Genomic DNA, 27,946 nt, shown 5'->3' with positions numbered 1-27,946 from the left:
ATTCTCCCTCTCAATGGTTATAATGGTCCCATGTGATCTCGCCTTCTCCCGGCTGCCTTTCATCTTTGAGGACGTTTCCATTGTTACAGCGGTCACTTGACTATCTTGTCAATATAATGGACAATCTTTGGCTCTACCAGTCTCATTGTAACTGTGCTGAAAAAAGATGGCTGACAAAAGTGAAAGCAATTGCCAAGGCTTTAATCAGTCCTCCCACAGCTGTGAGGGATGAGTAATGAGCAAATAGGCCAAGTCATGCCCTAATGAAGTCAGCTAGCTCTCTCAAACTCCATCTCCATCATACACTCTTTCTCTAACTCTCCTGCTGCTGCCACCGTGCCGTATAAGGCATTTGTCTGCATGTAGCGAGCTATACCTCTCTCCTAATTTACCCCTGGGAGGGAAGAAAAACGGATGACGCTAATGAAGTGAAAGCAGCGAAGGCAGTAGTGGTGATAGAAGGCCGCGGTGGTGATGTCCAATGTCTAAGTATTGCACTGAAGTGGTGGTGATGACGATAGGCCTTATTTTGTATCTGTTTCATGTAATATGTTACATATGAAGTGTATGGAAGTGCATATTGAGCATGTTCAGGAGTGACAGAGAGATCATTGACAGATACTGCTCTCTCTCGCGCCTTCTCTCCCTTACTCTCTTTCTGCCAAGCTCTCAGGATGTGCCAGCTTTATGTTGCCTTTGATTTAGGCGTGCCCCAGATCTGCTCTCTAATGAGCTGAGTGTTTAATCAATAATTCCCTGGAGTTTGAATACAAATCTAGGGTGATCAGAGCTGGTTTCACACAAGAATGTAAGTGTCATTAACGAGCTGGGATTCGGCGAAACTCTCCCCAACTAGCTACCCTCTTTCCTTCTGTCTTTCTTTCTGCCTTTCTTTCATTCTTTCTTTATTTTCGTCTTTCTCTTGCATGAAAGGAGGCAGACTCTGTGGTTTCTGCTTCCTCTTTTGCCTCTGGGTAATCGCTCACCTGTGAGAAGTGTCAGACCACACAAAGCAGTAGCAGGGGTGAGGATGATGATGTATAGCCTCTATGCAACGCAGTCTAAGCAAATTCCTACCACTGAATGTGTATTTGATATGTGTTACAGCCTGAATTCATAATGCATTAAATAATTTTTTTTTATCTTACCCATCTACACAAAATACTCCATAATGACAAAGTGAAAACACCTGGATTGTACAATATTTGCACATTTTTCTTTTAAAAATTCTTAGAACCTCTGTCAAGTTGGTTCTTGATCTTGCCATAGATGTTCAAGTCAATTAAAGTCAACACTGTAAGTAGGCCACTCAGGAACATTTAATGTCGTCTCGGTAAGCAACTCTAGTGTATATTTGGCCTTGTGTTTTAGGTTATTGTCCTGCTGAAAGGTGAATTTGTCTCCCAGTGTCTATTGGAAAGCAAACAACCAGGTTATCCTCTAGGATTTTGCCTGTGCTTGGCTCTATTCCATTTATTTTTATCCTAAAAAACTTGCAGATGACAAGCATACCCATAGAATGATGCAGCACCACCATTTTTGAAAATATGAAGAGTGGTACTCAGTGATGTGCTGTGTTGGATTTGACCCAAACATAATGCTTTATATTCAGGACATAAAATATGTTTTTTTGCCACATTTGTTTTCAGTTTTACTTCCATGACTTATTTGTAATCAGTTCCTTCTTTTCACTCTTATCAAAGTTAGTATGTTGGAGTTACTACAATCTTGTTGATCCATTCTCACTTTTCTCCTATCACAGCCATTTAACTCTGTAACTGTTCAGAAGTCAAAATGTACCTCAAATTGAAATCTTTGAACGATATCCCTTCTCTCCTGCAACTGAGTTAGGAAGGACGCCTGTATATTTGCAGTGACTGGGTGTATTGATACACCATCCAAATTGTAATTAATAACTTCACCATGCTTAAAGGGATATTCAATGTCTGCTTATTTTTTTTTTTTTACCCATCTACCAATATGTGCACTTCTTTGTGAGGCATTGGAAAACCTCCCTGGTCTTTGTGGTTGAATCTGTGTTAGAAATTCACTACTCGACTGAGGGACCTTAACAGATAATTGTATGTGTGGGGCACAGAGATGATGTTTTCGTTCAAAAATCATGTTAAACACGATATTGCATGCAACTTATTATGTGCCTTGTTATGCACATCTTTACTCCTGAACTTATCTTAACTTCCCATAACAAAAGGGGTTGAATATACAACAAAATGTGGAAAAAGTCAAGGGGTGTCAATACTTTCTGAAGGCACTGCGCGTTTTCATCCCGGACTGAAACATCAGAAGTGTTACCCTGAGTTGCTATACAATGTCATAGCAATGCCTGTTAAAGGGATAGTTCATCGAAATTGCAAAACAACATATTGATTGCCTTTTACACTTGCATTGGTTTTGGGCCGAACATGCTGAAGATTTAGCATTTAGAGACAGTGGCAAAACCTACGCATGGATTGCTGTTTTACCATGTTTATAAACTGCTTACAGAGTAAAGAAACCAATATGTAATTTTGTTGTTTGGATGAACTGCTATTGTAAGTCTTTAACTGCTCTACAACAGTACAAATCTAACAGAAATGAATGCAAATAAATGGTTTATGGTACTCCACAGTTCCCCCTGATGACCCTGTGATTGTTGGGGCACCTGTGGTGAGCCTAAGGGCCGGCGACCCCCTCAACCTGACGTGCCACGCCGACAATGCCAAGCCTGCCGCCTCCATCATCTGGATTCGCAACGGGCAGGTCCTGAATGGCGCCATGTTCTCTAAGGTAAGGGTGTTGGCGTAACGTCCACTAGGGATGGGGCAGGACATGTCCCCTCCACATTCTAAAATTGCAGTTTTATCATTTTCACTGTAGCTATGGATCTAGACTGGGTATGGTTTGGGCTAGTTTTGATTGATCTCTGTGCTGACCTGACTCTTTCAACAGGACATCGCTATTTCGTACATATTGAAACTAACTCAACACCTTAACCATTACACCAAGAGATTCAAACGGACTTATCAAGGTTGCTACAATGTCCCCTTCCTACGGAAAGAGTGCCCGTCACTTTTCTATCTGCAGTCACTCATACCCCGACTTTGATGGTATCACAGTAACATCATCCCACTTCTGACACCAATGTATAGAATTCAGGGGTTTGCACTGACCAGAACTCCAGTGAATGTCAACCCGACACCATAGCTGTTACGCCAAGAGATCCAAACCTCTTCGCCACATGCATGTACTGTAGGTACTGTATTTATTAACGGACAAATTCAATACATACTAATAAAACTGTTATTATAACTCTATACAAGACAGGAATCTAGATATGTTGCACTAAAAAGTTTAAAAGGTACATGCACTGAAAATAAGTTTACATAAATAAATTGATTGTGCACCTGAAATGTGTCTTTTGGACCTTGATAAGAGGTGTGCTCGCTCTTCCCTCACTTGGACGAATCCTTCCCACTCTTCCTATCTTCCTCTCTTCTCCTGTCTTGACTCATCCTTTCCTCGAAGTGTCCTGAAAAAGGCCTCGCTCTGTCAGTTTAATGGCAGCTGAGATTTTTATTTGATTCACGGGGCAAGATGGAGCACTCACGTTTTGCTTTTAACATGACAAAAAAAGAGAAAGCATTCCAACACTCTACATTATGGATGTGTTCATGGGCAATTTGTTCACTTTCTCAGCCCTGAGTAGGAAACGGAGAAAGTGAGAGGCGCGATTAATCTTGCAGTGTGATCTTGCTCGTTCTGGGGTGAGTCTAACCCACACAAACTGACTGGAGGGCGCTCCCTTCACTCATTGTAAGACCATGATTTAGACACAGGCAAGGCACTTAGACATATGTATTTCTATATCAGCACTCTCTTTCCTGATAAATGAAATGTCTCAGAGCTTGAGAAATGTTTTTGGCGTTTTTATTTTGGGAAAATAATTATGTTGGGATCTTGATGGTTAATAACTGACACGGATAGTGTATAGCTACTTTTTTAGTACTTAGTATCAGCATCTGTATAGAACATTTGAAATGTGTCACATTTGATCATGTTTGCATCATATTGATTACACGTCACACTGTTAGGATGTCAAGTCTTTTTGATTCAACTGAATCTGTTAACAGCTCCATTTTAGACTCATCAGGATAAATAATTTTGGAGACAGAGAACTAATATGTTTCATCTTCATCCAAGGATGAAGCTGCGTTTTGCAAAAACATACTTTGAGTCAGATCATGACTTGGCTTGGCATATCAAGGCATGCAAATTGAGGGAAAACGATAGAGAGACGACTGATTCCATCTGTCCAGTATGACATCAGAATTCTTTAAAAAATGTACCACTAAACTCTATAATATGTCATTACAAATATGTTACTACCACATTATTACTATGTAATTCAGGGTAAGCCATACTTGAGATTCATGAGGTCATACAGTTTGTATATATTGCATGATGTACTGTAAATCGATTGCCGCCCACCTACTGTATAACTTGCAATGGCAGTGACATGTGTTTGCCTTATTTACTTTAGTTGCTCTCATCACTCTGGATAAAGATGCTAAATGAACACAATGTAAATGTAATTTAAATAAGACATCTTGTAATGATACTAGCGATCTCTGTTCTTGCATTGTTTCCTCAGACACTGTTGCGGGATGAGCGAAGGGAGAGTACAGTCAGCTCACTCTACCTCTCTGCCTCCAACATCGAGACAGGCCAACGAATCACCTGTCGGGCCTCAAACAAGGCCTTGCCCAATGGGAAAGATGCCATTGTCACCATCGATATCCAACGTGAGTGCAGCGCCCCATATCTCACACAAAACTCATCCATTGATCTATTTGAGCAATCAAACACTGTCTTTATCCTATTTCTACTGCAGAATTCTACCCCTAACATTGCACATGCTAACCCAACATCTCCAATATTTATTAACATTGTCTTTTGGAGGGTCCAAGGCTGGGTTTTGACAAACACTGTCGAAATGTGAATTCTATTAATTGCAGCACTTCCCATTCAAAGAATAATGAACATATTTGTCTGGGAGCACAATGAAAGAGATAATGTGTTTGATGTCATGGTCTCAGCCAGTGAAAATCAATGTTAGTGTTTGCTATTTGATTCTTCCTGTGTGTGTGGCCATTGTGTGCACTTCTCTTTCTTTCTTTCTTTCTTTCTTTCTTTCTTTCTTTCTTTCTTTCTTTCTTTCTTTCTTTCTTTCTTTCTTTCTTTCTTTCTTTCTTTCTTGTGCTCAACCTGCCACTAATCATTTATACGAAAATACCACTATCACTACTTACGAATAGTGAAAAATAGGCCCCCTCTGTACAAAATGCAATTCTCAGAAGGTATTATTTGATTACTAAAACCATTTGCCGTAAGTTAGGAATTTTGAACAAAGTCCTTTTGCGTCCCTCACAGCTCCTTCAAAGCTATTACGTTTGACTAATAAAACTAAAATACTATTCAAGGATCCATTACTTTTGACAGCTCCATTCTTCCTCATCGTGCATTCTTTTTATTTTTGTGTCTCATCCAAAAGGAACCCTCTCCCCAAGCCTTGGCACGGGGAGAGACAGAAACAAGAGCGCTAACTGACTAGCTGTTGTTGTGTATACTGCCAGAGAGGGGCCTCATCATTTTGTCATGAAAAACAATGGCACATTTTTCCCTCGCGGCAAGTCAACTGCTGTATAAAAACAAATGTTTGATTCAGCTCTAGCTCTTTCTGTTTGGATAAACTTGAGTTTGCCTGAAATAAAATATATACCTAGCAGGCAGCAGCAGCAGCACTGGAGCAATAGTGATGCCGTTTGTGCTCAAATCAATTTGGGTAATAAGGTGAATCTGATACCGATCGTAAACGTAGCTCGTTTGATAGGAATGAACAGCAACAATGCAGGGTTGAGGACAGGACTCTCCCCAATACACCAATAGTGGTGAAAGAACAAAGCCCCCCAAGAGTAACACACTCTATTGGCATGGCAAAGCTGTAAGAATCAATTCTCCTCAGGATGGAAATGTGAGAGATGACTACCCCCCTAACCCCTCGCCATAACAGAACGGGAAGAGCTTGAGCGATGGGTCTGCCTTCAGCACGCAGCATTAGCCTTACTGATTTCCAATTGGGCATTTGCGTGGGCCCACCTAAATGTGTCTCTTGTTTCACTTTGCATGCGCATTCAGCAGCAAAGGGAGGGGTGGGGGGGTAAAATAAAACACAAGGAAGCAATTTAGAAAAGTGGAAAGCCAGACATAAGCCACTAGCCACAGGCTCCCCTGTTACTGAGGGTGGGGGAATGGAAACAGGTGTTCGATGAATAAGTGATGACAGCGCGTGGCGAGGAGAAGAGGCCACGAGGCTCGTAGGGGTCCTCGGGGGGGCGCTGACTGCCACAAGTAGAGCCCTACTGTCTCAGTAGCCAGTTAATATTGATGAGAGGCAGCTGGTTTGGGTGACGGTGGCGGGCGGTGTGGAAAGAAGCACACACACAAACACATGCCCCATAATGCATTGGGCAGGGGGCAGACAAACACGGGGGAGGAGGGTTAGCTTGGGACACGGGGCCCATCTTGTTGGCCACTCCAATCACGTCAGACATTCTCTTACTGCTCGCAAGGGTGTTTTGATGGAGTATTAGCATATTTCTCCTCGCTCTCTGTCTATGTGAATGTGTTCCTGACCACCTGAATATCTGTGGTGGTCCACTATGCAGTAGAAATGAACACTGTAGGGTTTTATGTCTCATGGGTTTCATGACCACATCTTTCTAACAATTCAATATTGATGAGATGGTAGACCATGTAACGAGAATGCAATCATCTCAACACACACTCCCACACAACCCCAATACACATCTCCTCCCAACCTACTCAAATTGTCCCCATTATGAACCACAATTATGAACAAACTTACAAGCAAGTGTCTTGGTGCCTGTCTATCTCTCATAGGGTAACGGTGGTCAACATGACTCTCAATAACAATGTCTTTAGACTGTGGTGTAGGCATTTGAGTAGCCTGTGTCAAAGTCTCGTCACATCCTTGAGTGGGTACGGCTGATTCAGTGTCCTGAGAACATGCCTGTGAGTCCCTATGTGACCACTGCTGGGTCAGGGTGTCACCCAGTAACAGTTCTGGACCAGACAGGACTGGCGGTTCTTTCGGTGTGGCTTTACTCAACAGTAACGGATCTGTGTGCCTTTTTCAGATGACATTCTATGCAGTCTTAATAGTGTACAAAGGACACAGTCTGAGCAATGTCTGCAACCCACTTTGGTCCGTTGAGGTAGTTCCTGGCTAAGACAGTTTCTCTTGGATTGAAAGGGCTGTCCTTTGCTCTCAGTTCACAATATTTGACTTGACTCTCCTATTGACGGCGTAATGTCTCTTTTGCGTTCGGAGGTTTGAGAAGGTCAAAGCTTGCGTGTAGATCTCTCTTCATGAGTAATGAGGAATGTTCTTGTATTTGTATTTGTATTTATTATGGCTCCCCAGCTACTCTTCCTGGGGTCCAGCAAAATAAAGGCAGTTTATACAATTTTTAAAACATTACAACACATTCACAGATTTCACAACACACTGTGTGCCCTCAGGCCCCTACTCTACCACTACCACATATCTACAGTACCAAATCCATGTAGGATAGAATGGCGCTGTTCAAGCGTTGGTGCAGTATCCCTTGACCCCGAGACGCTTTCAATGCATGTTTCATGGTCTATACCAGGGCTTGGAACCAGAACTGAAAACCTGAAAAAAATTGACATTTTTCAACGAACAGAAACATAACCTGGAACAAAAGTGATCCATACTGTTCCTGAACAGAAGCGTTATTTTAAAAACATGGGAACCAATTAATAGCCAGTTATTTTACATTCCAGGCATTTTTTTCAGTCCCACAAAAAATGCAACAAAGCTCCTATGCAAAGCCTTCACTCTGTCCCTCAGAAACATATTCCAGTGTCTGCCTGCAAGCTCAAATCTTTGCCTGTGCTCCGAAGCATAGGCTACTGACTATACTGACGTTACATTGGCACTTGATTCAGAAGATAGGGAGAGAGATTTTTAATTAGCTAGGATGAGATGAGGGCAGTGGGAAGGTAGGCCCCTAATGTCATGTAATCTAAGAAAGAAGTTGAGTAGGGAGCCAGTAGATTGCAATTGACTTTAGTGAACTATTAACAGGATATATTTACAAATTAATACATATAGGAGCAGTCAGCGTAGTACATCAGGATGCACAACTGCAATGCGTTTCGACTACTAGAGTCTTCCTCAAGCAGCGTTGAGCTAGAGAAGAATGGATTGACTTTTTCAATGCAAGTTAAGAAGACTATAGGCCTAGTTATCACATTTCACGTTGGATTTATTAATTTAAAAAATGTAAGATGGGTTTTTAATTCTGGTACAGCCCTACAAACACAAGCTTGTTAGCTAGCTAGTTCAAGCACATTCAAAGTTACTCCATAGAAGCCGCTCCTCCTAGGTATAATTCTGAGGACCTTATTCATATAATGCATGTCATAAAAAGATGCCCAGCGTTTCAAGCCTCCCCCTCAACCATCTCTCGCTCTTTCCCCACCTGCAAAATTTCAGTTGCATCTTGCTCCATAGTCTTTGTCTGTGCATCATGCTTGAAAACAACTAGCTTGCCAGCTCTTTCTGCAATGACTGATGAGGTCATTTAATTAGCTAAATGTAAAAAAACTTGATTTCACAGGTTAAACCTCTTGAGTGTAGGGGGCAGTATTTAGAATTTTGGATGAAAAACGTACCCAAATTAAACTGCCTATTTCTCAGGCCCAGAATTTAGAATATGCATATAATTGTCAGATTAGGATAGAAAACACACAGTTTCCAAAACGGTCAAAATATTGTCTGTGAGTATAACAGAACTGATATTGCAGGCGAAAACCTGAGGAAAATCCACCCGGAAGTGGCTTCTATTTTGAAAGCTCCATGTTCCATAGCCTGCCTTCGCTCCATTTAAAGGGATATCAACCTGATTGCTTTTCCTATGGCTTCCCCATGGCGTGAACAGTCATTACACGTAGTTTTAGGCTTTTATTTTGAAAAATGAGCGGGAAAGATCGCATTGTGTCATTGTATGGCTGGGTGCCAGCAGCGTTTTGTATGCGCAACAGCGTGGAGCAGCCATTTTTTCACTCTCTCCTATTGAAGAAGCTACATTCCAGGTTGATATATTATCGATTATATATTGTAAAAACAACCTCAGAATTGATTATAAAAAACATTTGAAATGTTTCTACGAACATTATGGATACTATTTGGAATTTTCGTCTGCAATGTCGTGACCGCTCGAGCCTGTGAATTTCTGAACATAACGCGCCAACCAAGTGGAGGTATTTATGGAACCAAAGGAACATTTGTTGTGTAACTGGGAGTCTTGTGAGCACAAAAATCCGAAGATCATCAAAGGTAAGCGATTTAATTTATTGCTTTTCTGACTTTCGTGACCAATCTACTTGGCTGCTAGCTGTTTGTAATATTTTGTCTACTGAGAGAGATGTCCTTACATAAACGCTTGGTATGCTTTCGCCGAAAATATTTATTGAATTCAAGCTAAGCTGTGTTTTGCTATATTGCACTTGTGATTTCATGAAAATTTAATATTTTTCGTAATTTAATTTGAATTTGGCGCTCTGCTATTCAGCGGTGGTTGACGAAAATGATCCCGCTAACGGGATGATGGGTGCATCAAGAAGTTAAAAAAGGAAAAAAGGCCTCCTGAGTGGCGCAAGGGTCTAAGGCACTGCATCGCACTGCTAGCTGCGCAACTACAGATCCTGGTTCAGTACCAGGCTGTGTGGATTTGTTCAGAACTAAACAATTGCAAAATCATTTCCTAATCCTGGTTGTGTGCTATACACCATTCACCGGGAGGGAAGTGGCCATTTCTTGGGCACTAGCTAAGGTTTGTTGAAGCAAGCAAGTAGGTGTGGCGATCCGATGGTTACTGAAAATCTTATTTTGGCTGAAATGCCCTCAATTTTCATTTTGGAACAGATTGTTAGTTAATCATTAATGAAGCAAAGACATGATTTAATTAGTGACAGAGAAACCAAGATGGAGGACGGAACACAGCAATGTTGATCACCTCAAGATAAAAACGTAATATTCAATATCGGTAAATTAGACAAATTATTAGAACTTCATAAACCTTAAATCTGGATAACAACACAAAACAAATCATAAAACTAGAGAAATGTAATCAACAAATACTACGAAAATAAACAACCTATCGCAAAACAAAAATGTGACTCTTCTACAGACAGACAATTTAATATTTTCGCCACCGGGAATAGTAAAGGTCGAAACCGATCTGTTACAATCAATAAATGACAAACTGGGCATACTTGAACTAGGAAGTAAGGATATAAAACAGATAAAGGCAAGCCTCGAGATGAGTGACGAAAAAGCTGCGATAGACACAAACAAGCTGAAAGGGAGTCAATAATATTGAAACAGAAGTTAATGAACTTAAAAAGGAGAACATTGTTCTGAGAGAAGCCTTACTTGACATACAGACGAGATCCATGAGAGAGAATCTGGTACTTACAGGTATCCAAGAGAAATAAGGAGAAATGTTCCTAAATGTGTCATTAGAGTTCCTCCTTACAGCGCTTCAGATCCCATGTGAAGCTATCGACAAAATCCAACACAAACATATACACCGCTTCAGACAGAGATGGGAAAGGTATGGACGCCCAATAGTTGACAAATTTGCTTTCTTTAAAGATAAAATAATGGTTAAAAGCCTGGGTAAAAGACTTGCTGGCATGAAAATAGGCACGAATGACCAGTTCCCGAAGGAAGTTCTGTATCCAATTTTCAAGGAAAATAGAATGAAAGGGAAACGCATAGCTCTCGTAGTCAATAAACTGTATATTGATAACCAATTGTTCAGAGACTCAAAGACTACTCCATCGCTATTCTAAAAATGACAATTTCTCATAGAGGAGGCAAATAATGAAACACACAATACTATAGCTTTGATATCTATCTTCAAATATAACTAATTGCAACACTAAAGCACTAAATCAACATGGTGGAGATAAAAACAGCAGACAGAAGGCACAGTATGTGGGTATGTGTGGATGTATTGAGATGGATGGGGTGATGGCATTAAGTGAGTAAGAAAGGAAATTGTTGCATATCCCAGAACCAATGTATGTCTGTGAGCAGGGGTTGTGAGAGAGCTTTCAATTTGGTGCAGATTAGGAATATTCATATTATGATGAATTATACATCTTGTTTATTTATTCTCCTATCATGATGGGACTGCATTTTAAAATAAATGTACATTTTTTTGACAGTAAATTTTATTTACTGTCCTACTGTATCATGGGGAACATTTAAAAAAATATTTATACATCTAATTTATTTATTTATGATCCTATATTGATGGAACGGTCTACCACCCTATACCCTAGACACCCACCTGAACGACCCAGACGCTAATGAGAAGTCCCTATCTGTTTTATGGGCCTGCTGTAATGGGCCTGTTTGCAGCAAAAATGCGGTCAGAGTCCTTCTAGAGCAGCACCGCCCCCTCAAGATTCTGAACCTGCCTGGCAGGGTTGGCCCTGCAAAGCCAGAGCCCCCTGATGGGAGAGGATAATATACAAGGAAATTCTCAAAGCTGCTAATGAGAACCTTGACGACCTTGTACCTAGCCGGTGGGGATTCCGTTGGGGTGTCCCCAAGCAGTGGCAGTGCTGGCAACACGAGCTGCAGTAACCCATGGGGAGATGGTCACACTTGGACATTCAGAGAGGGGGCATCTTATTGTGGCCCTGGTGGCACAAAGTCACAAGTATAACTGCACGGAGATGCTGGGGAATATGGTCACAACGGGGGACCATGTGTGGGTGTTTCAGGGGAAGAGGGTATATCTGACCTCCATCACCTAGGACGTGACAATGGTTAATCAAATCTCCCCATTTCTGCCCATTTTTAGGCTCAGTTTTGCAGGCCTTCTCATACTGCTGCAACTGTATATGCATTCGTTAAACAAGACCTTTCTTGAGTTGGGCTCTGGGATGGTGCAACTGTTGAGAATCTGAGTCTACAGTTGTTGTGGGGGAAAGGTCTTGAGTGTCTTTGTGTGTGTGTGTGTGTGTGCGTGTACCACAACTGTTGCGATGGAGTAAAAATGTTAGGGACAATATACAGTGGTTCCTCCTTTAAAAGTTGAGAGCTTACACCACGGGACTTAGAGGTACCCAGAATCACGGCTTCATTGCTCCAGACCACCACAAGAGGGAGGTAGCGCACTCATTATGCATTTGGGTCCCAAGATTTTTATATGACCAATCATATGGAGTAGTTCCAATGACGAATTTGATGGCTGACAAAACATTACGGTGGAAGCAAATGTTATTATGATGTCATAACGAGTCAAGCAAAAAGTTAACAATTGATAGGAGTATGTTAGTGAATGTAGAGACAAACGATTGTGCATATTTTTGTCATAAAATTAAATGACAAAAATCGGTCATTAGCAAGTTTTTTTTCCCATTCATATCCAATATCCTATATACAGAATAAAACACAGAACATCCTGCCAGCACGCCCACCACGAGCCACTCAGGCGAAGAACAATGCGTGTAAGAGAGCAAGGTGCGAGATGTGAGTAACAATCCAGGCTATTTGCTCTACCATAATAATGCAATGAAACAAGCAGGGTGCAGGTTTCAAACCCTCAACATTCTAGCCCGAAGTCCAGCATGCTATCGACTGTGCCCAAATCTATTAACTGGGGTTCGGGGCCAATTGTGGCTAAAAAAACTTTATCAATTGGAATCTTTAACATTTATTCGCTTTTCACAATCGTAGCAGGATGGGCTATTAGCTGAGCAATAGAATATTCAACCTTTACTAAAGATTTGTCTAATAGCCGAGCTAGGTGTGAACCCCCCCTACCAACTTGCAACAAATAATTTATAACTATCTTTACACATAGTTAATGTTCTGAAAAAAAAGATTACATTATATATATATATACACAGTGGCTTGCAAAAGTATTCACCCCCTTGGCATTTTTCCTATTTTGTTGCCTTACATCCTGGAATTGTGTTTTTTTTTGGGGGGGGGGGGTGTATAATTTGATTTACACAACAAACCTACCAGTTTGAAGATACAAAATGTTTTTTATTGTGAAACAAACAGGAGATGAGACAAAAATAAATAAAAACTTGAGCGTGCATAATTATTCACCCCCCCAAATTCAATACTTTGTAGAGCCACCTTTTGCAGAAATTACAGCTGCAAGTTTCTTGGGGTATGTCTTTACAAGCTTGGCACATGTAGCCACTGGCAGTTTTCCCCATTCTTCAATGCAAAACTGCTCCAGCTCCTTCAAGTTGGATGGGATCCGCTGGTGTACAGCAATCTTTAAGTCATACCACAGATTCTCAATTGGATTGAGGTCTGGGCTTTGACTAGGCCATTCCAAGACATTAAATGTTTCCCCTTAAATCACTTGAGTGTTGCTTCAGCAGTATGCTTAGGGTCAGCATCCTGCTGGAAGGTGAACAAATCTCAAATCTCTTGAAGACTGAAGCAGGTTTCCCTCAATAATTTCCCTGTATTTAGTGCCCTCCATCAGTCCTTCAATTCTGACCAGTTTCACAGTCCCTGACAATGAAAAGCATCCCCACAGCATGATGCTGCCACCACCATGCTTGGGATGGTGTTTTCAGGGTGATGAGAGGTAGTGGGGTTGCGTAAGACATAACGTTTTTAGGCAAAAAGCAAAATTTTCATCTCATCTAACCAGAGTACATTCTTCCATAGGTTTGGGGAGCTTATTTTTTTTTCTTTAAGCAATTATTTTTTCTCTGGCCACTCTTAAAGTAAAGCCCAGCTCTGTGGAGTGTACTGCTTAAAGTGCGGCTTATGGACAGATACTCCAATCTCCGCTGTGTAGCTTTGCAGCTCCTTCAGGGTTATCGTTGGTCTCTTTGGTGCCTCTCTGACTAATGCCCTCCTTGCCTGGTCCGTGAGTTTGGTGGGCGGCCCTCTTTTGGCAGGTTTGTTGTGGTGCCATAGTCTTTCCATTTTTTAATAATGGATGTAATGGTGCTCCGTGAGATGTTCAATGTTTCTGATACTTTTTATAACCCAACCCTGATCTGTACTTCTCCACAACTTTGTCCCTGACCTGTTCAGAGAGCTCCTTGGTCTTCATGTTGCCGCTTGCATAGTGCCCCTTGCTTATTGGTGTTGCAGACTCTGGGGCCTTTCAAAACAGGCATATATATATACTGAGATCATTTGACACTTAGATTGCACACAGGTGGACCTTGTTTACCTAATTGTGTGACTTCTGAAGGTAATTGGTTGCACCATATCTTATTTAGGGGCTTCATAGCAAAGGGTGTGGATACATACCCACCCACCACTTTTTCGTTTTGAATTGTTTTGAATTTTTTTAAACAAGTTATTTTTTTCCATTTCACATTTCATTTCAATTTGGGCTATTTTGTCTATGTCCATTACATGAAATCCAAATAAAAATACATTTAAATTGCAGGATGTAATGCAGCAAAATAGGAAAAGATTCCAAGGGGGGTGAATACTTTTGCAAGGCACTGTATATAGATATATATCTTTATCTCATAGATAAAAATATATAGAGATAAAGAGATAAAGATATATATATATATATATATATATATATATATATATATATATATATATATAGATGATATCTCTATGTTTCTATCTCTATATACAGTATATCACAAGTGAGTACACCCCTCACATTTTTGTAAATATTTGAGTATATCTTTTCATGTGACAACACTGAATAAATGACACTTTGCTACAATGTAAAGTAGTGTGTGTACAGCTTGTATAACAGTGTAAATTTGCTGTCCCCTCAAAATAACTCAACACATAGCCGTTCATGTCTAAACCACTGGCAACAAAAGTGAGTACACTCCTAAGTGACAATGTCCAAATTCGGCCCAAAGTGTCAATATTTGTGTGGCCACCATCATTTTCCAGCACTGCCTTAACCCTCTTGGGCATGGAGTTCACCAGAGCTTCACAGGTTGCCAATGGAGTCCTCTTCCTCCTCCATGACGACATCACAGGTGGATGTTAGAGACCTTGCACTCCTCCACCTTCCGTTTGAGGATGCCCCACAGGTGCTCAATAGGGTTTAGGTCTGGAGACATGCTTGGCCAGTCCATCGCCTTTACCCTCAGCTTCTTTAGCAAGCAGTGGTCGTCTTGGAAGTGTGTTTGGGGTCGTTATCATGTTGGAATACTGCCCTGCAGCCCAGTCTCCGAAGCGAGGGGATCATGCTCTGCTTCAGTATGTCACAGTACATGTTGGCATTCATGGTTCCCTCAATGAACTGTAGCTCCCCAGTGCCGGCAACACTCATGCAGCCCCAGACCATGACATTCCCACCACCATGCTTGACTGTAGGCAAGACACACTTGTCTTGGTACTCCTCACCTGGTTGCCGCAACACACACTTGACACCATCTCAACCAAATAAGTTTCTTGGTCTCATCAGACCACAGGACATGGTTCCAGTAATCCATGTCCTTAGTCTGCTTGTCTTCAGCAAACTGTTTGTGGGCTTTCTTGTGCATCATCTTTAGAAGATGCTTCCTTCTGGGACAACAGCCATGCAGACCAATTTGATGAAGTGTAGGGCATATGGTCTGAGCACTGACATGCTGAACCACCACCCCTTCAACCTCTGCAGCAATGCTGGCAGCACTCATACGTCTATTTCCCAAAGACAACCTCTGGATATGACGCTGAGCACGTGCACTCAACTTCTTTGGTCGACCATGGCGAGGCCTGTTCTGAGTGGAACATATCCAGTTAAACCGCTGCATGGTCTTGGCCACCGTGCTGCAGCTCAGTTTCAGGGTCTTGGCAATCTTCTTATAGCTCAGGCCATCTTTATGTAGAGCAACAATTCTTTTTTCAGATCCTCAGAAAGTTATTTGCCATGTTGAACTTCCAGTGACCAGTCAGTATGAGGGAGTGTGAGAGCGATGACAGCAAATTTAACACACCTGCTCCCCATTCACACCTGAGACCTTTAACATTTAACATTTAGTCAGATGACACCAGAGGAGGGAAATGGCATTCACCTTATGACATCCAGTGGAACAGCCACTTTACAATAGTGCACATTTTCAATGAGGGGTGTACTCACTAGGTATTTTGTGGGGTTCAGGTGTCTCCGGAAGGTGGTGATTACTCAGTTTAGTGTTCCACATTAATGGCAGTTTTGTGTGGTTACTTCCTGTGGTAGGGACAGCAGGCTGGTACTGATCAGAGCCTCACTACTTTACATTGTAGCAAAGTGTCATTTATTCAGTGTTGTCACATGAAAAGATATACTCAAATATTTACAAAAATATTGAGGGGTGTACTCACTTTTTTGAGATATACTGGTAACTATCTATATAACTTTTATGATATACTGGTATATCTATATATATATATATATATATATATATATATATATATATATATCGTCGTGGCACAGTGGTCTAGGGCACTGCATCTCAGTGCAAGAGGCTTTACTACAGTCCCTGGTTCGAAATTCAGGCTCTATCACATCCAACCGTGATTGGGAATGCCATAGGGTGCCACACAAATGGCCCAGCGTCATCCGGGTTTGTCTGGGGTAGGCCGTCATTGTAAATAAGAATTTGTTTTTATCTGACTTGCCTAGTTAAATAACGGTTCAATTTTTTTAACTGGTGGCAACCGCAACGCAATTAATAGGAGGTGAACAGTGGCTGGTGCTGAAAATATAGCTAGCTTTTTTGCACACCAACAGATGGAGAAAACCTACACCAGCCGAGCAATTAATTTCAACAATAATCTTCATTTTAATTTGACTTTACAAACAACAAGAGGGCTTAATTGGAGTCTATTTCTTCTGAGCCTAGACCTATTTAAAATAACTTAACTGGCTGAGGTAGGCTATGAAGCTTAACAGCCAAACAGAAGTAGGATTGTTTTTATTGGGTGTACCAACAATTGCAACTTGTCAAAAATGTAGCATCCTACATGAAACAATAATTTAAAGAAAACAAATGTGGTTACAATAAAGAATGTAACCATATAACGCAGATACTGGTCAAAGAACTGACTCAAGCTGACACCCTTGCGTCCGAAAGTCATAGTTCTGGAGATCTCTGGGCGGATGCAGGAGCTTCAACTGTATTTAAGCACTTCATGTACATTTCTGCAGTACAGTAAGCACTCTGTATGTACCCATTGCTGATACTGTACAGAAAGTATCTTAATACCTTGAAATAGACCTCTGAACCTTTCACCTATTACCACCTGTCAGGGCAAGGAGATTGAGGTTGTAACCTCATAAAAAATATCTTGTTATTTTAATTGATGACGGCCTCTCTTTTAAATTGCATAATCAACAACTTACAAAAAAATTGAAGCTGAAATTGGGATTTTATTTTAGGAATAAGGCCGGTTTTTCTTTTGAAGCCAGACCGGAGGCTAGTATCAGCTACATTTATGCCTTTACTAAACTACGCGGATATTTTATATATGAATGTTCCGCTCACTGTTTGAGATCAATTGACACTCATTAATTAACATGGCACTTTGAAATTTATTTTAAACGGCAAAACACTTACGCACCACTGCACTTTGTATACCAGGGTTGGCTGGCCTTCTCTAGTCACTCGTAGGCTCAGTCACTGGTATACTTTTATTTACAAAGCCATTTTGGGTTTACAACCTTTTTATTTGTGCATTTTTATTGTTCAGAAATGTGGTGGGTACTCTCTTCGTTCGCTGGACTTTATCCTGCTAACTGTTCCAAATGTCCGAACTGAATATGGTAAAAGGGCTTTTATGTTCTCTGCGCCATAGTCTTGGAACACCTTACAAAATACTTTTAAACTGGAAGAACTTTTTCCTGATTGGTGTTTTTAAATCACTGATGAAGAATTTTGAGGCTGATTCCCTGACCTGTCAATGTTTTTAATTAGCTGTTTTATACTCTTGTGAATTCAATGGTTTTTACTAGATTACTTGTAGTTTTTCATGTTGTCTGTCTGTCATTTTTTTGTAATGACTTGGTGCTGCCTATCTTGGCCAGGGCGCTCTTGAAAAATATATTTTAATCTCAATGAGCCCTTCCTGGTTAAATAAAGGTTACATCAAATAAAAATTAAAAGCAGCTCTCTCGTTAAAAAAAACTAAGACGTTATTTTTGAGAAGTCCTTTAATTTTTTATTGGTTTTCTCCTGACACCACAATGATCTGCAAGGATCAATGCACAAGAAGGGTGCGAGTCCGAGGGCCTCCATGAGTAATTGCATGTAGTGGATAAGAGCAGTGCTGACATTTTTTTTTGGTGGGGGTGTAATTAATGGCCAAATGCAGGTGTGTTGTGTCCACTGGGAACCACATGCACTCTCTCTCTCTCTCTCTCTCTCTCTCTCTCTCTCTCTCTCTCTCTCTCATAGCCACACACACAATGTATCTCTTCACAACAAAAACACACTCACTCTGACAGCTAAAGTAAGAAGAGTGCTTCAACAAGCTGAAGGAAGCTGCCCAGTCTCTCCCAGGAGTCTGCTAGCTCTCGCTAAAATAGTCCCATACATTTACATTCACCAGAAGTATCTATCTCTATTAGAACCTCCCCATTAGCAACTTCACAGGTTTTTTGATAGAAGTGAACATGATAGGTGAGCTTCATGGGGGTAATGTTTGTGCCTTTGGGTGACTGAGCCTGTGAGCCCAATTTTGTCATAACCTTCATCATTGCATTGTCATAGATGTCATAGATTTCATGGCAAATGAATTAGTAATTGTCAAAGTCATTGGCTTTTTAAAATAAATTCAGCTTTAAAGCTGAAGATCCCTTGTCCCCCTTCCCACCAATGGAATTACTAATCTGGGATGTAATATTGTCATCTGCAACTAAGCATTTATGAATCTGCATCTGGTAACATTAAACAAGACCCCCAGGATATTATGCACAAACACATGAAGACCCCTCTCCCAGTCATTCTCATTATACAGTTCCCCACCTCTCCCTCTTTTCAAACGGTGCATTAGCCTTCATAAGGTGGGTGGAATCACTTTTATTTGTTTTGTCATTCCATCCCATCCTTCTTTGTTGGCTATCTAATTTGCAAACCCTGCAGGTGTGTGTTTAAAAAAAAAGATGCATCCTGCAACATAAGGCATTATGAATAGAACATCTGTCCGACGTGCAAATGTGTTTCCTGATTGAAATGCATTTGACTGTTAATGAGAAATACGGCCCACAGGTATCTGCTGCTTCGATTGTAGAACCGATATTCAAGTCAGTTGGAACCGACAGACTGGGGTAGATTGAGGCAGTCTTCAAAGGCGGGTCGACTTTGAAAAGCACAGGCGTTTGATTTCCATAAGAATGACAAGCACAAAAACATTACCAGAGAATCAAGCAACAACAAGCCCTTTTCGACAACCTTTTTTCTTGAACAAAATTATCTTTAGAAGTGTCTTTTTGTCATTGTTGTCGGTGTTGTTATTTTGCCTTCTATTGTTCCGTAACAGTAGCTTGTACTCCCAAACTTTTCCATCAAGGCCAACCAATCACTCTTTATATCTTTGAAATATGAAGATGTTGTTTTACCATTGTCAGTCTGCTGTCTATTGTGGTTGAAGTACGCACAATTGGAAAGCAGTAAATAAAAGCAGCTTAGGTAACAATAATGCCATATGCCCACTCCACCCTGTTACTGAGCTCCTCAACAAAGCATTGCTTCTTTCAACAAAGTAGTCCATCAGCCATGGGAGCAAACAGCACAACAATGATCTGGACCAGGCATCCTCCAACAGTTAAAGAAGATATCTGGAGGTAACAACATGGGAAAAGAGCAGCCATATTCAAGACAGCAAATACATATGGTTACGTGACCAATGAAATTTGATTTAGCTGTTTTTATTTACTGCTTTCCAATTGTGTGTACTTCAACCACAATAGACAGCAGACTGACAATGGTAAAACAACATCTTTATATTTCAAAGAGGGAAAGTTTGATTGGTTGGCCTTGATGGAAATGAGTGATGTTCCAGACTTTGAAGCGTATGTCTTATGGCTTGTCAGCTTGTTTCTTTGGCCAACCTCCATTTGCTGCCGTGCCTCGGCTAATGAGTCAACGCAGTGTCCACAACTTAAACTCCCACCCATTTGTAAGATGGTTGCTGACTGCTCATACATGGTAGAACGCAACTCTAGAGTGTAACAGGGGCAGGAGATACTGTGAGGGTGTTATGGAAGTAGGAAAAGAAACGTGTTGCGCCATTGCAATCGTTCATTGAAGTGATGTGTGAATGCAATCACAATCGCTAAAATCAGCTCCATTCACGTGACTTTCCATTGAGGTTTCCCCTTTCAAGACGGAATAAAGTACATTCTATATAACACAAAAAAAGCTTTCCTCTTTCTAATCTCCACAAACTATTATATCCACACCAACACATAGATAGCTCGTTTTAGCACTACACATTTTGATATATTTTGATACATGCTTGTGTGAGAGTTTGGCAGAGGTCAGAAGTAGCGTATGACTGGAGTGATCTGCAGCTGAATCCCCAATCTCCTCTCACACAATTTATAGCCATGGCAGTTGAACTGAACTGGCCCCAGCTGAGAGCCTAGGGGAACACCTCAGGGGTTCCTCCTGTGTCTCGTGCCCCCTCAGTTGGTAGTGGTATTCTGGGAATTAAATTCCAGCTGAGAGCCCATATGGAAAACTCCAGTAGGATTACTCAAGTGCCGTTAGAAGGGCTATAGTATAACACCCCTCAAAGAGTGGCATCTTGAGATCCCCTAGTTAGCCTAAACTGTACTTTTATCAGCCTGGCTACAGCTCTCTTTCCCTTAACACCCCTGACCTGGCCATGGTTAAATTGATGCAACTGCTCTCGGACTGAAATGTATATGGCTACTTCTGTATCACACTGTCATCATAAAAGTACTTCAGAAAAAGTGTTTGGATAAAAAACTAATATAAGAGTGTTTCTTCAACATATAGAAAAGAGTTAAGACTTGACCTAAGGATGTTGGCTTTTAAGTGACTGCTTTATATTTTGGGAGATTTGGGGGATTATTTATTTTTCTTTGGAACTGGGAGTAAATTGTCAATCTTTTACCTGTAATATTCGAGCAAAGCTTCCTACAAGGCCTGTACGGGGGAATAACAAGCATTCCATTTAATTTTACGGGAAATGAATGAACATCTTTAATCCATGAAAGTTATTATTGACAAGGATCCCTCCGGAAATTCCATCACGCACACCCTATCCCCTATTCCCACTGATTAGTATTTGTATATATATGCCCTTTGGCTTCCATTGGGCTGTCCATTATTGTTACAATGTCCGTTGGTGCTGTGTTGTTTTGGCTTTCGTGCCGCTTGTATTGTGCAGATGATTATGGGTCTTGTCCCGTGTGGTATCATTGTGCGCTTGTGTTATTTATTCGAGGTACTCCTCACTCTTTTGTTTGGGTTTCAACCCTGTGTGTTTTGTTTACATGTTTGTTTGGTCTTCGTCCCTGTGCCTTTACACGGAATGCTGTAATTTGGGTAATAATTTAAAAAACATACAACGCATTCCAGCACCTGTCTCCCGATCCTTATACCAATGTGACAATCACCAATAATGCACTGGCAAGATCTGTTGAATGAAAAACACACTAAGCGACATAAATATATTTTTATAATCTCCCCTTGGCCAAAGGGTCAGGAGGTAATTTTGTATACTTTCTAAACCTTTTCCTGATAAGTCAAACACAATCAAGGCGGCACAAGTCGAAGTGAAAGAGTTCCATTTGCTTATATGAAAGATCAGAGGTACTTTTGAAGAAAATCACAGAGAGCGTTTTTGGAACTAGCAGCACAGAATGGGCCCCATCGCTGCACACATCTAAAGCACTTTGAGAGTTACAGAGTGAGAGAGCATTTGATGGTTCCGGGCCCCCGCTATCAATCTCTGGTGTGCTTGTGGGGCTGCTGAGGCTGCCTAGGCTAGTGCCAGGGGTAATTTGGATAGCCTGTTGTATTTGCACAATCCTACTCCGTTTCAGTCATTTCAGCAGCGGATTATTTAACTAAGTGTGATTTGTTTTGAAAACAGCCCGAAAAAGGACCCTGACGAAGACATCGCTCCCAACGCTCCCACTGAAGGCACATTCAGTTCATTCGTCTGAACACTGTTGTTTGCTTAATTTGTTTAATTTATGTGTTAGTTGCTTTCATCCGGAGCTGTCCTTAATCACGGGTATTCTTTAAAAACTTGCATACATTTCTAATGTAGCAATTAGCAAGTGAAACGAGGCTCCAATTAATCTGAATGGAAAATATCAGCCATTACAGAGGAGAGTATTAACGAGCCCTTTCCGCTCTGTTTGTTGTTTGCTTTGTTTTGCTCTTTTATCTCCAACATTTGACTGAGTGAATCTTTAATTAACCGGTTTAAGCACTGCTGTGTGAAAATGTCTTTACCGGGGTCAGGATAGCATCAAACCCCAGCCACTGCAACAATGTTTATACAGTTGTTAACAGGCTGCTTCTTGCAATCACACATATCTGACTCTGACAACTGAAGCCATCTGCATTCGATTGGGGTCATACGCTCATGCACGTGCCTGTGCTAACACACACACATATTCTCAGACAGACAGACAGACAGACAGACAGACAGACAGACAGACAGACAGACAGACAGACAGACAGACAGACAGACAGACAGACAGACAGACAGACAGACAGACAGACAGACAGACAGACACATCTGAATCGACTTACTGTATTAGGGAAGTCAATCTGGTTTTACAGACACTAAAAAGTCCATGACACGGTTAGCCCTTGTAGCTGCGACCGCAGATAGTCCCAGGCTTGTGGCTGATTAAATCCCTGTTGTTTTCTGCTGGTTCCATCGGGGCTGCGAGCTGTGCTGGTTGGAATTGTGTGGAGTAACAGAGGTAACCTAAGTTTCTACCATCATGCCACCCAAAGCTAAAGAAGGTGGGAAGTATGGAGAAGACAGTGTTTTGACATTCACAGAAGCGTGATCTTTTAAATATTTTAAATATCGACAAACAATTGTTACAGAAACAGGAAAATAGCGTTGTCAAATTTCTGGTGGACTCAACTAACAAAACAAGGGATTATCTGACCAGAGAGGTCCAGGACTTTTAACTTCTTTGGGATAGAGGGTAGTATTTTCACATCCGGATGAAAAGCATGCCCAAAGTAAACTGACTGCTACTCAGGCCCAGAAGCTAGGATATGCATATTATTTTTATTCTTTGTATTTGTTGGATAGAAAACAGTTTGAATGACATCTGTGAGTATAACATAACTTATTGGAAGGAGAAACCCCGAGGACAAACCATCCAGGAAAATAAAATTGGGGTAACTCTCTTTTCAATGCGTTTTCATTGGGAATCTAGAATTCTAAGGCAGTTGCTTGCAGTTCCTATCCCTTCCACTGGATGTCAACAGTCTTTAGAAATTGGTTTATGTTTTTTCCTTTGAGAAATGAAGACGTAGCCCTGTTCAGAATGAGGGTCGAGGGAAGTGTATTGTTTGATAGAGGCGCGCAAGCTGAAAAGCCCCACTTTGTTTTCCTCCGGTATTGAATGCAGTTTATCCCATCTTAAATTGTATCAATTATTTACATTTAAAAAATACCTAAAGTTGTATTCGGAAAATTGTTTGAAATGTTTGGACAAAGATTATAGGTAATTTATGAGATATTTTGTAGTCATGTTGCGCGATTTGGAACCAGTGTTTTTCTGGATCAAATGCGCCAAATAAGTGGACATTTTGGATATATAACGACGGAATTAATCGAACAAAATGACCATTTGTGATGTTTATGGGACATATTGGAGTGCCAACAGAAGAAGCTCTTTAAAGGTAAGGCATGAATTATATCTTTATTTCTGAGTTGTCGCACCTGGCGGTGTCACGGTTTTCATGTGGTGAAGGAGAGTCGGACCAAACTGCAGCGAGTATATTGCGATCCATGTTTAATCACACAACGTAACACGAATCCAAAACACAAACTCTACAAAACAATAAACATAGTGAAAACCGAAACAGCCTTAACTGGTGCAAACTAACACAGACTAAGGACACTCAGGACAATCACCCACGACAAACTCAAAGAATATGGCTGCCTAAATATGGTTCCCAATCAGAGACAACGATAAGCACCTGCCTCTGATTGAGAACCACTCCAGACAGCCATAGACTTTGCAAATACATACACACCAAAACCCCAAGACAAAACACACCACAATACAAAAACTCCATGCCACACCCTGGCCTGACCCAATACATGAAGAAAAACACAAAATACTTAGACCAGGGCGTGACAGGCGGGTTGAAATATGATTGTCTGTGTTTGTTTGATGGGGTGCTGTACTCAGATAATAGCATGGTTTGCTTTCGCCGTAAAGCCTTTTTGAAATCTGACACGTTGGCTGGATTAACAATAAGTGTAGCTTTAATTTGGTGTATTGCATGTGTGATTTCATCAAATTGTAATATTTATAGTAATTTTATTTGAATTTGGCTCTCTGCCATTTCACCGGATGTTGGTCATTTGGGAAAGTAGCGTCCCGCCTAGAGAACAGTTTGCAGTTCTCCCAGGCAGAGGCGGATGTCCTGTAAGAGATTTGCAGCAAGTTGACAACAAACTGTTAGTCAACGCGAGATGTCATCAGCACTGTCTGTCAGTCAGTCATTGAAACAGACAATCTAGAGGGACAATCCAGGAGGAATAACATTGTTGTGGATGGCATACCAGAATCTCCCCATGAGACCTGGACGGAGTCTGAGGAGAAATTGAGAAAATAAATCATTGCAAAGCTGCCGATGGATCATTGGAAGATTGAGGCAGAGCGCGCCCACAGGTCTGGGAAATCTGAAACCAGCCCAGGTGACAGACCCATGCCAATAGTGGTCAAGTTCCTAAGGTTCAAGGAAAATATGTCTGTTCTGGAGAGAGCCGAGAACTTGAGAGAAATCAACATCTTCCTCAACGGGGACTTCTCGGAAGCTGTGTGCCAAAGGTGGAAAGAAAGCATGGGGACATTGCTTACATCCGCTACGACAAGCTCATTGTCCACTCTCCGTCCCAAAAGCCTTGGAGGAGGGATAAACCCAAGCTTCCGGGTCAATAGCTTCAGCCCAATATCACAACATACAGCAACTGACACTCACAAGTGCCTGATTGACTGACTTTATCTGCCAAAGAAAGTTTTTTTTTTCTTTTCTGATAAGCTACCCAAGAAATGGCTAAGAATAGCCCATATTAATATATGTAGCCTTAAAAATAAGGTTTAAAAAATCCAATAGCTTGCTAACATCATCATATACTGGCTCTCTCTGAAACTTACTTAGATAATTATTTGATGATACGGCAGTAGCAATACAAGGATGTAACATCTACAGAAAAGACAGAAATGCCTATGGGGGAGGTGCTGCTGAATATGTTCAGACCCATTTTCCTTTAAAGCATGTCAAATGTTGTTGAAGTGTTGTGGTTGTATGTTCACCTGCCTCATCTAAAGCCTCTTCTTTTGTGTGAAATACTTGATAGTATGTGTGATGTTAACAGAGAGATCTATTTTCTGGGTAACCTGAACAGTGACTGGTTAGCAACTAGCGGGCCTCTCAAGAGGAAGCTTCAAACTGTGACTAATGCCTGTAATATGACGCGGGTTATCACTCAACCAACTAGAGTGCAAACCAATAGTGTTGGATCTGTGACGTCCACTTGTATTGATCAACTCTTCACTAATGCTGCAGGGCTGCCTAAGAATAGTAAAGCACCATTTGCTGGCTCGAACAGACGCTAAATCAGTTTGCTGCCTGTTCTTAGTAAATTGATGGAGAGAATTGTTTGAGAACAAGTTAACTACTGACTTTCAGCATGCATATAGAAGGGCACTACTCAACTTGTATTGCACTGACTCAGAGGACTAATGAATGGTTAAATAAATGCATAATAAGATGACAGTTGGAGCTGTATTGTTAGATTTAAGTGCAGCCTTTGATGTTATTGATCATACATTGTAATTGAATAGAAAAACAAACAAATAACTCTGCATCACATCATTGGAAAGCTATTTATCTAATGGAATCCAGAGTGTCTTCAATGGAAGCTTCTCTAACGTCAGATATGTATAGTGTTGTGTCCTTCAGGGCAGTTGCCTTGGGTTACTCTTCTCTATTTTTTACAAATGATTTGCCACGGGTCTTACACAAAGCTGGATTGACTATGTACGCAGATGATTCCACGATCTACATGTCAGCACACAAAGCCGATGAGCTCACTGAAATTCTAAATAAGGAGTTACTATCAGTGTCAGAAAGAGTGATTAATAATAAACTGGTGATTAATACGATTCTGGAAAACTGTCCAATCCCTGAAGGGTTCTATTACTTCCTCTCTGCCACAACAAATTAATTCAGACACTGACCTCATTACAGAAAAAAATGCCATCATTTATGCATTTAATCACCATTTTATTTCACTGGGCTCTCTCTTTCAAATAACCTCTAAGCCTATTCACAATGATATTGGGCAGGATGTTGTTAGGGGAAACTTGCTGAATGATCAGAGAAATGATAGTAAAAGCTTTTGGGGGGGGGCTATTTACAGAATAAGAAGTCCTGGATGCTATGCTAGCAACAGACAACAATAAATCCACAGGAGGCTACCAATGGATACTGCTCTGCTTAAGTGTGCATCATTGTTTGCTCAATAACAAAAAAAAATGTATGTAACATTTATCAGGAAATATTCCAAAAGTATGGAAATCAGCTCTTGTGCTGCAAATCCATAAGGGAGGGGATAGGAGTGATCTTAATAATTACCGCCCCATTTCAAGGCTTCTTTGTCTAGCTAAGATTCTTGAATCATTGGTAAATGTACAATTTTGCTCTTTTTTATTTGAGAAATGTATTTTGAATGTAAACCAATCAGGGTTTGGGCCTGGGCATAGCACGATTACAGCAACCACTTTAGTTGTTCATTTTCTTGTCAATGCTTTAGAGACTAAAATGACATGTGCTACTTTGTTCGTGGATCTGTCAAAAGCTGGTGATCATGCTATTTTATCGAAGGCCTGAGCTCTGACGCCTGTTCATGGTTTCACGATTATCTTGGCGACATAACTCAGGCCATCGTGATTGATGGGGTTGAAGGGGAATTTCACTCTGGGGGAATTTGGGCTTGTTTTCATCATGTCTGATACATTTCTAGGGCAGTGAGATGTGTTTCAGACATAATTGCCCAGGAGGAAGGCAGGTCAGGGTTTTGCACACTGAATTATACACCCTATGATGGCTTTAAGGTCATTGATTGGGGGTGAGATCTAAATATACATGTAGTCCTGCTTTGTAGCATTTTGCGAAGGCTCTACATTATACTGATCAGACTTTGTTGTGTGTTTAGATATGGTTGTCCTTCTTCGATAGAGCCATTGGACGTCTTTCAGCGATGTTCCTATCGGCGGCCTATCAAATATACAAGCCGACACATTTTTACAATCTCTGAAAAACTACTGGGTGGTGATTCATCCTCTGGCCCCTAACAACAATCCTTTAGGCAATACTGAAAGAATTTAGCAGACGCAATGACTTCAAGTGATTCCTCTCATCAACACAAATTCGTCGATGGACCATCTATTAGCTACATGTTGATATTCAATCATACATGTTTTAAACGGAATATAGTGAAGAGGATTCAAAACAAAGAGTTGGATTTAGCTAACGTTAGAAGCTCAGCTACAGCCGATACCACAGACAAGAGGGCAGATGACAAATACGGTGTCTAGCTAAGTAAGTATTTTTTTCCTGCAAGCCACCTAGCTAGCTAGCT

At 41.0% G+C, this 27,946-nt stretch overlaps 1 protein-coding gene across 1 annotated transcript in view; it reads left to right on the top strand.

The window, feature by feature from the left end:
• LOC118390918 (kin of IRRE-like protein 3) overlaps positions 1–27,946 on the top strand; it is a 264,822-nt gene that overhangs the window by 184,126 nt on the left and 52,750 nt on the right. Inside the window, exons 4-5 of the mRNA XM_035781736.1 lie at positions 2,630–2,787; positions 4,652–4,802. Coding sequence (XP_035637629.1) covers positions 2,630–2,787; positions 4,652–4,802 — 309 coding nt within the window. The remainder of the gene's footprint in view (positions 1–2,629; positions 2,788–4,651; positions 4,803–27,946) is intronic.

This window comes from Oncorhynchus keta, chromosome 12 (genome assembly GCF_023373465.1).
Source record: "Oncorhynchus keta strain PuntledgeMale-10-30-2019 chromosome 12, Oket_V2, whole genome shotgun sequence".
Classification (NCBI taxonomy): Eukaryota; Metazoa; Chordata; class Actinopteri; order Salmoniformes; family Salmonidae; genus Oncorhynchus; species Oncorhynchus keta.
The sequence above is the reverse complement of the archived record's forward strand: the minus strand, read 5'-3'. Positions and strand labels throughout refer to the sequence as shown.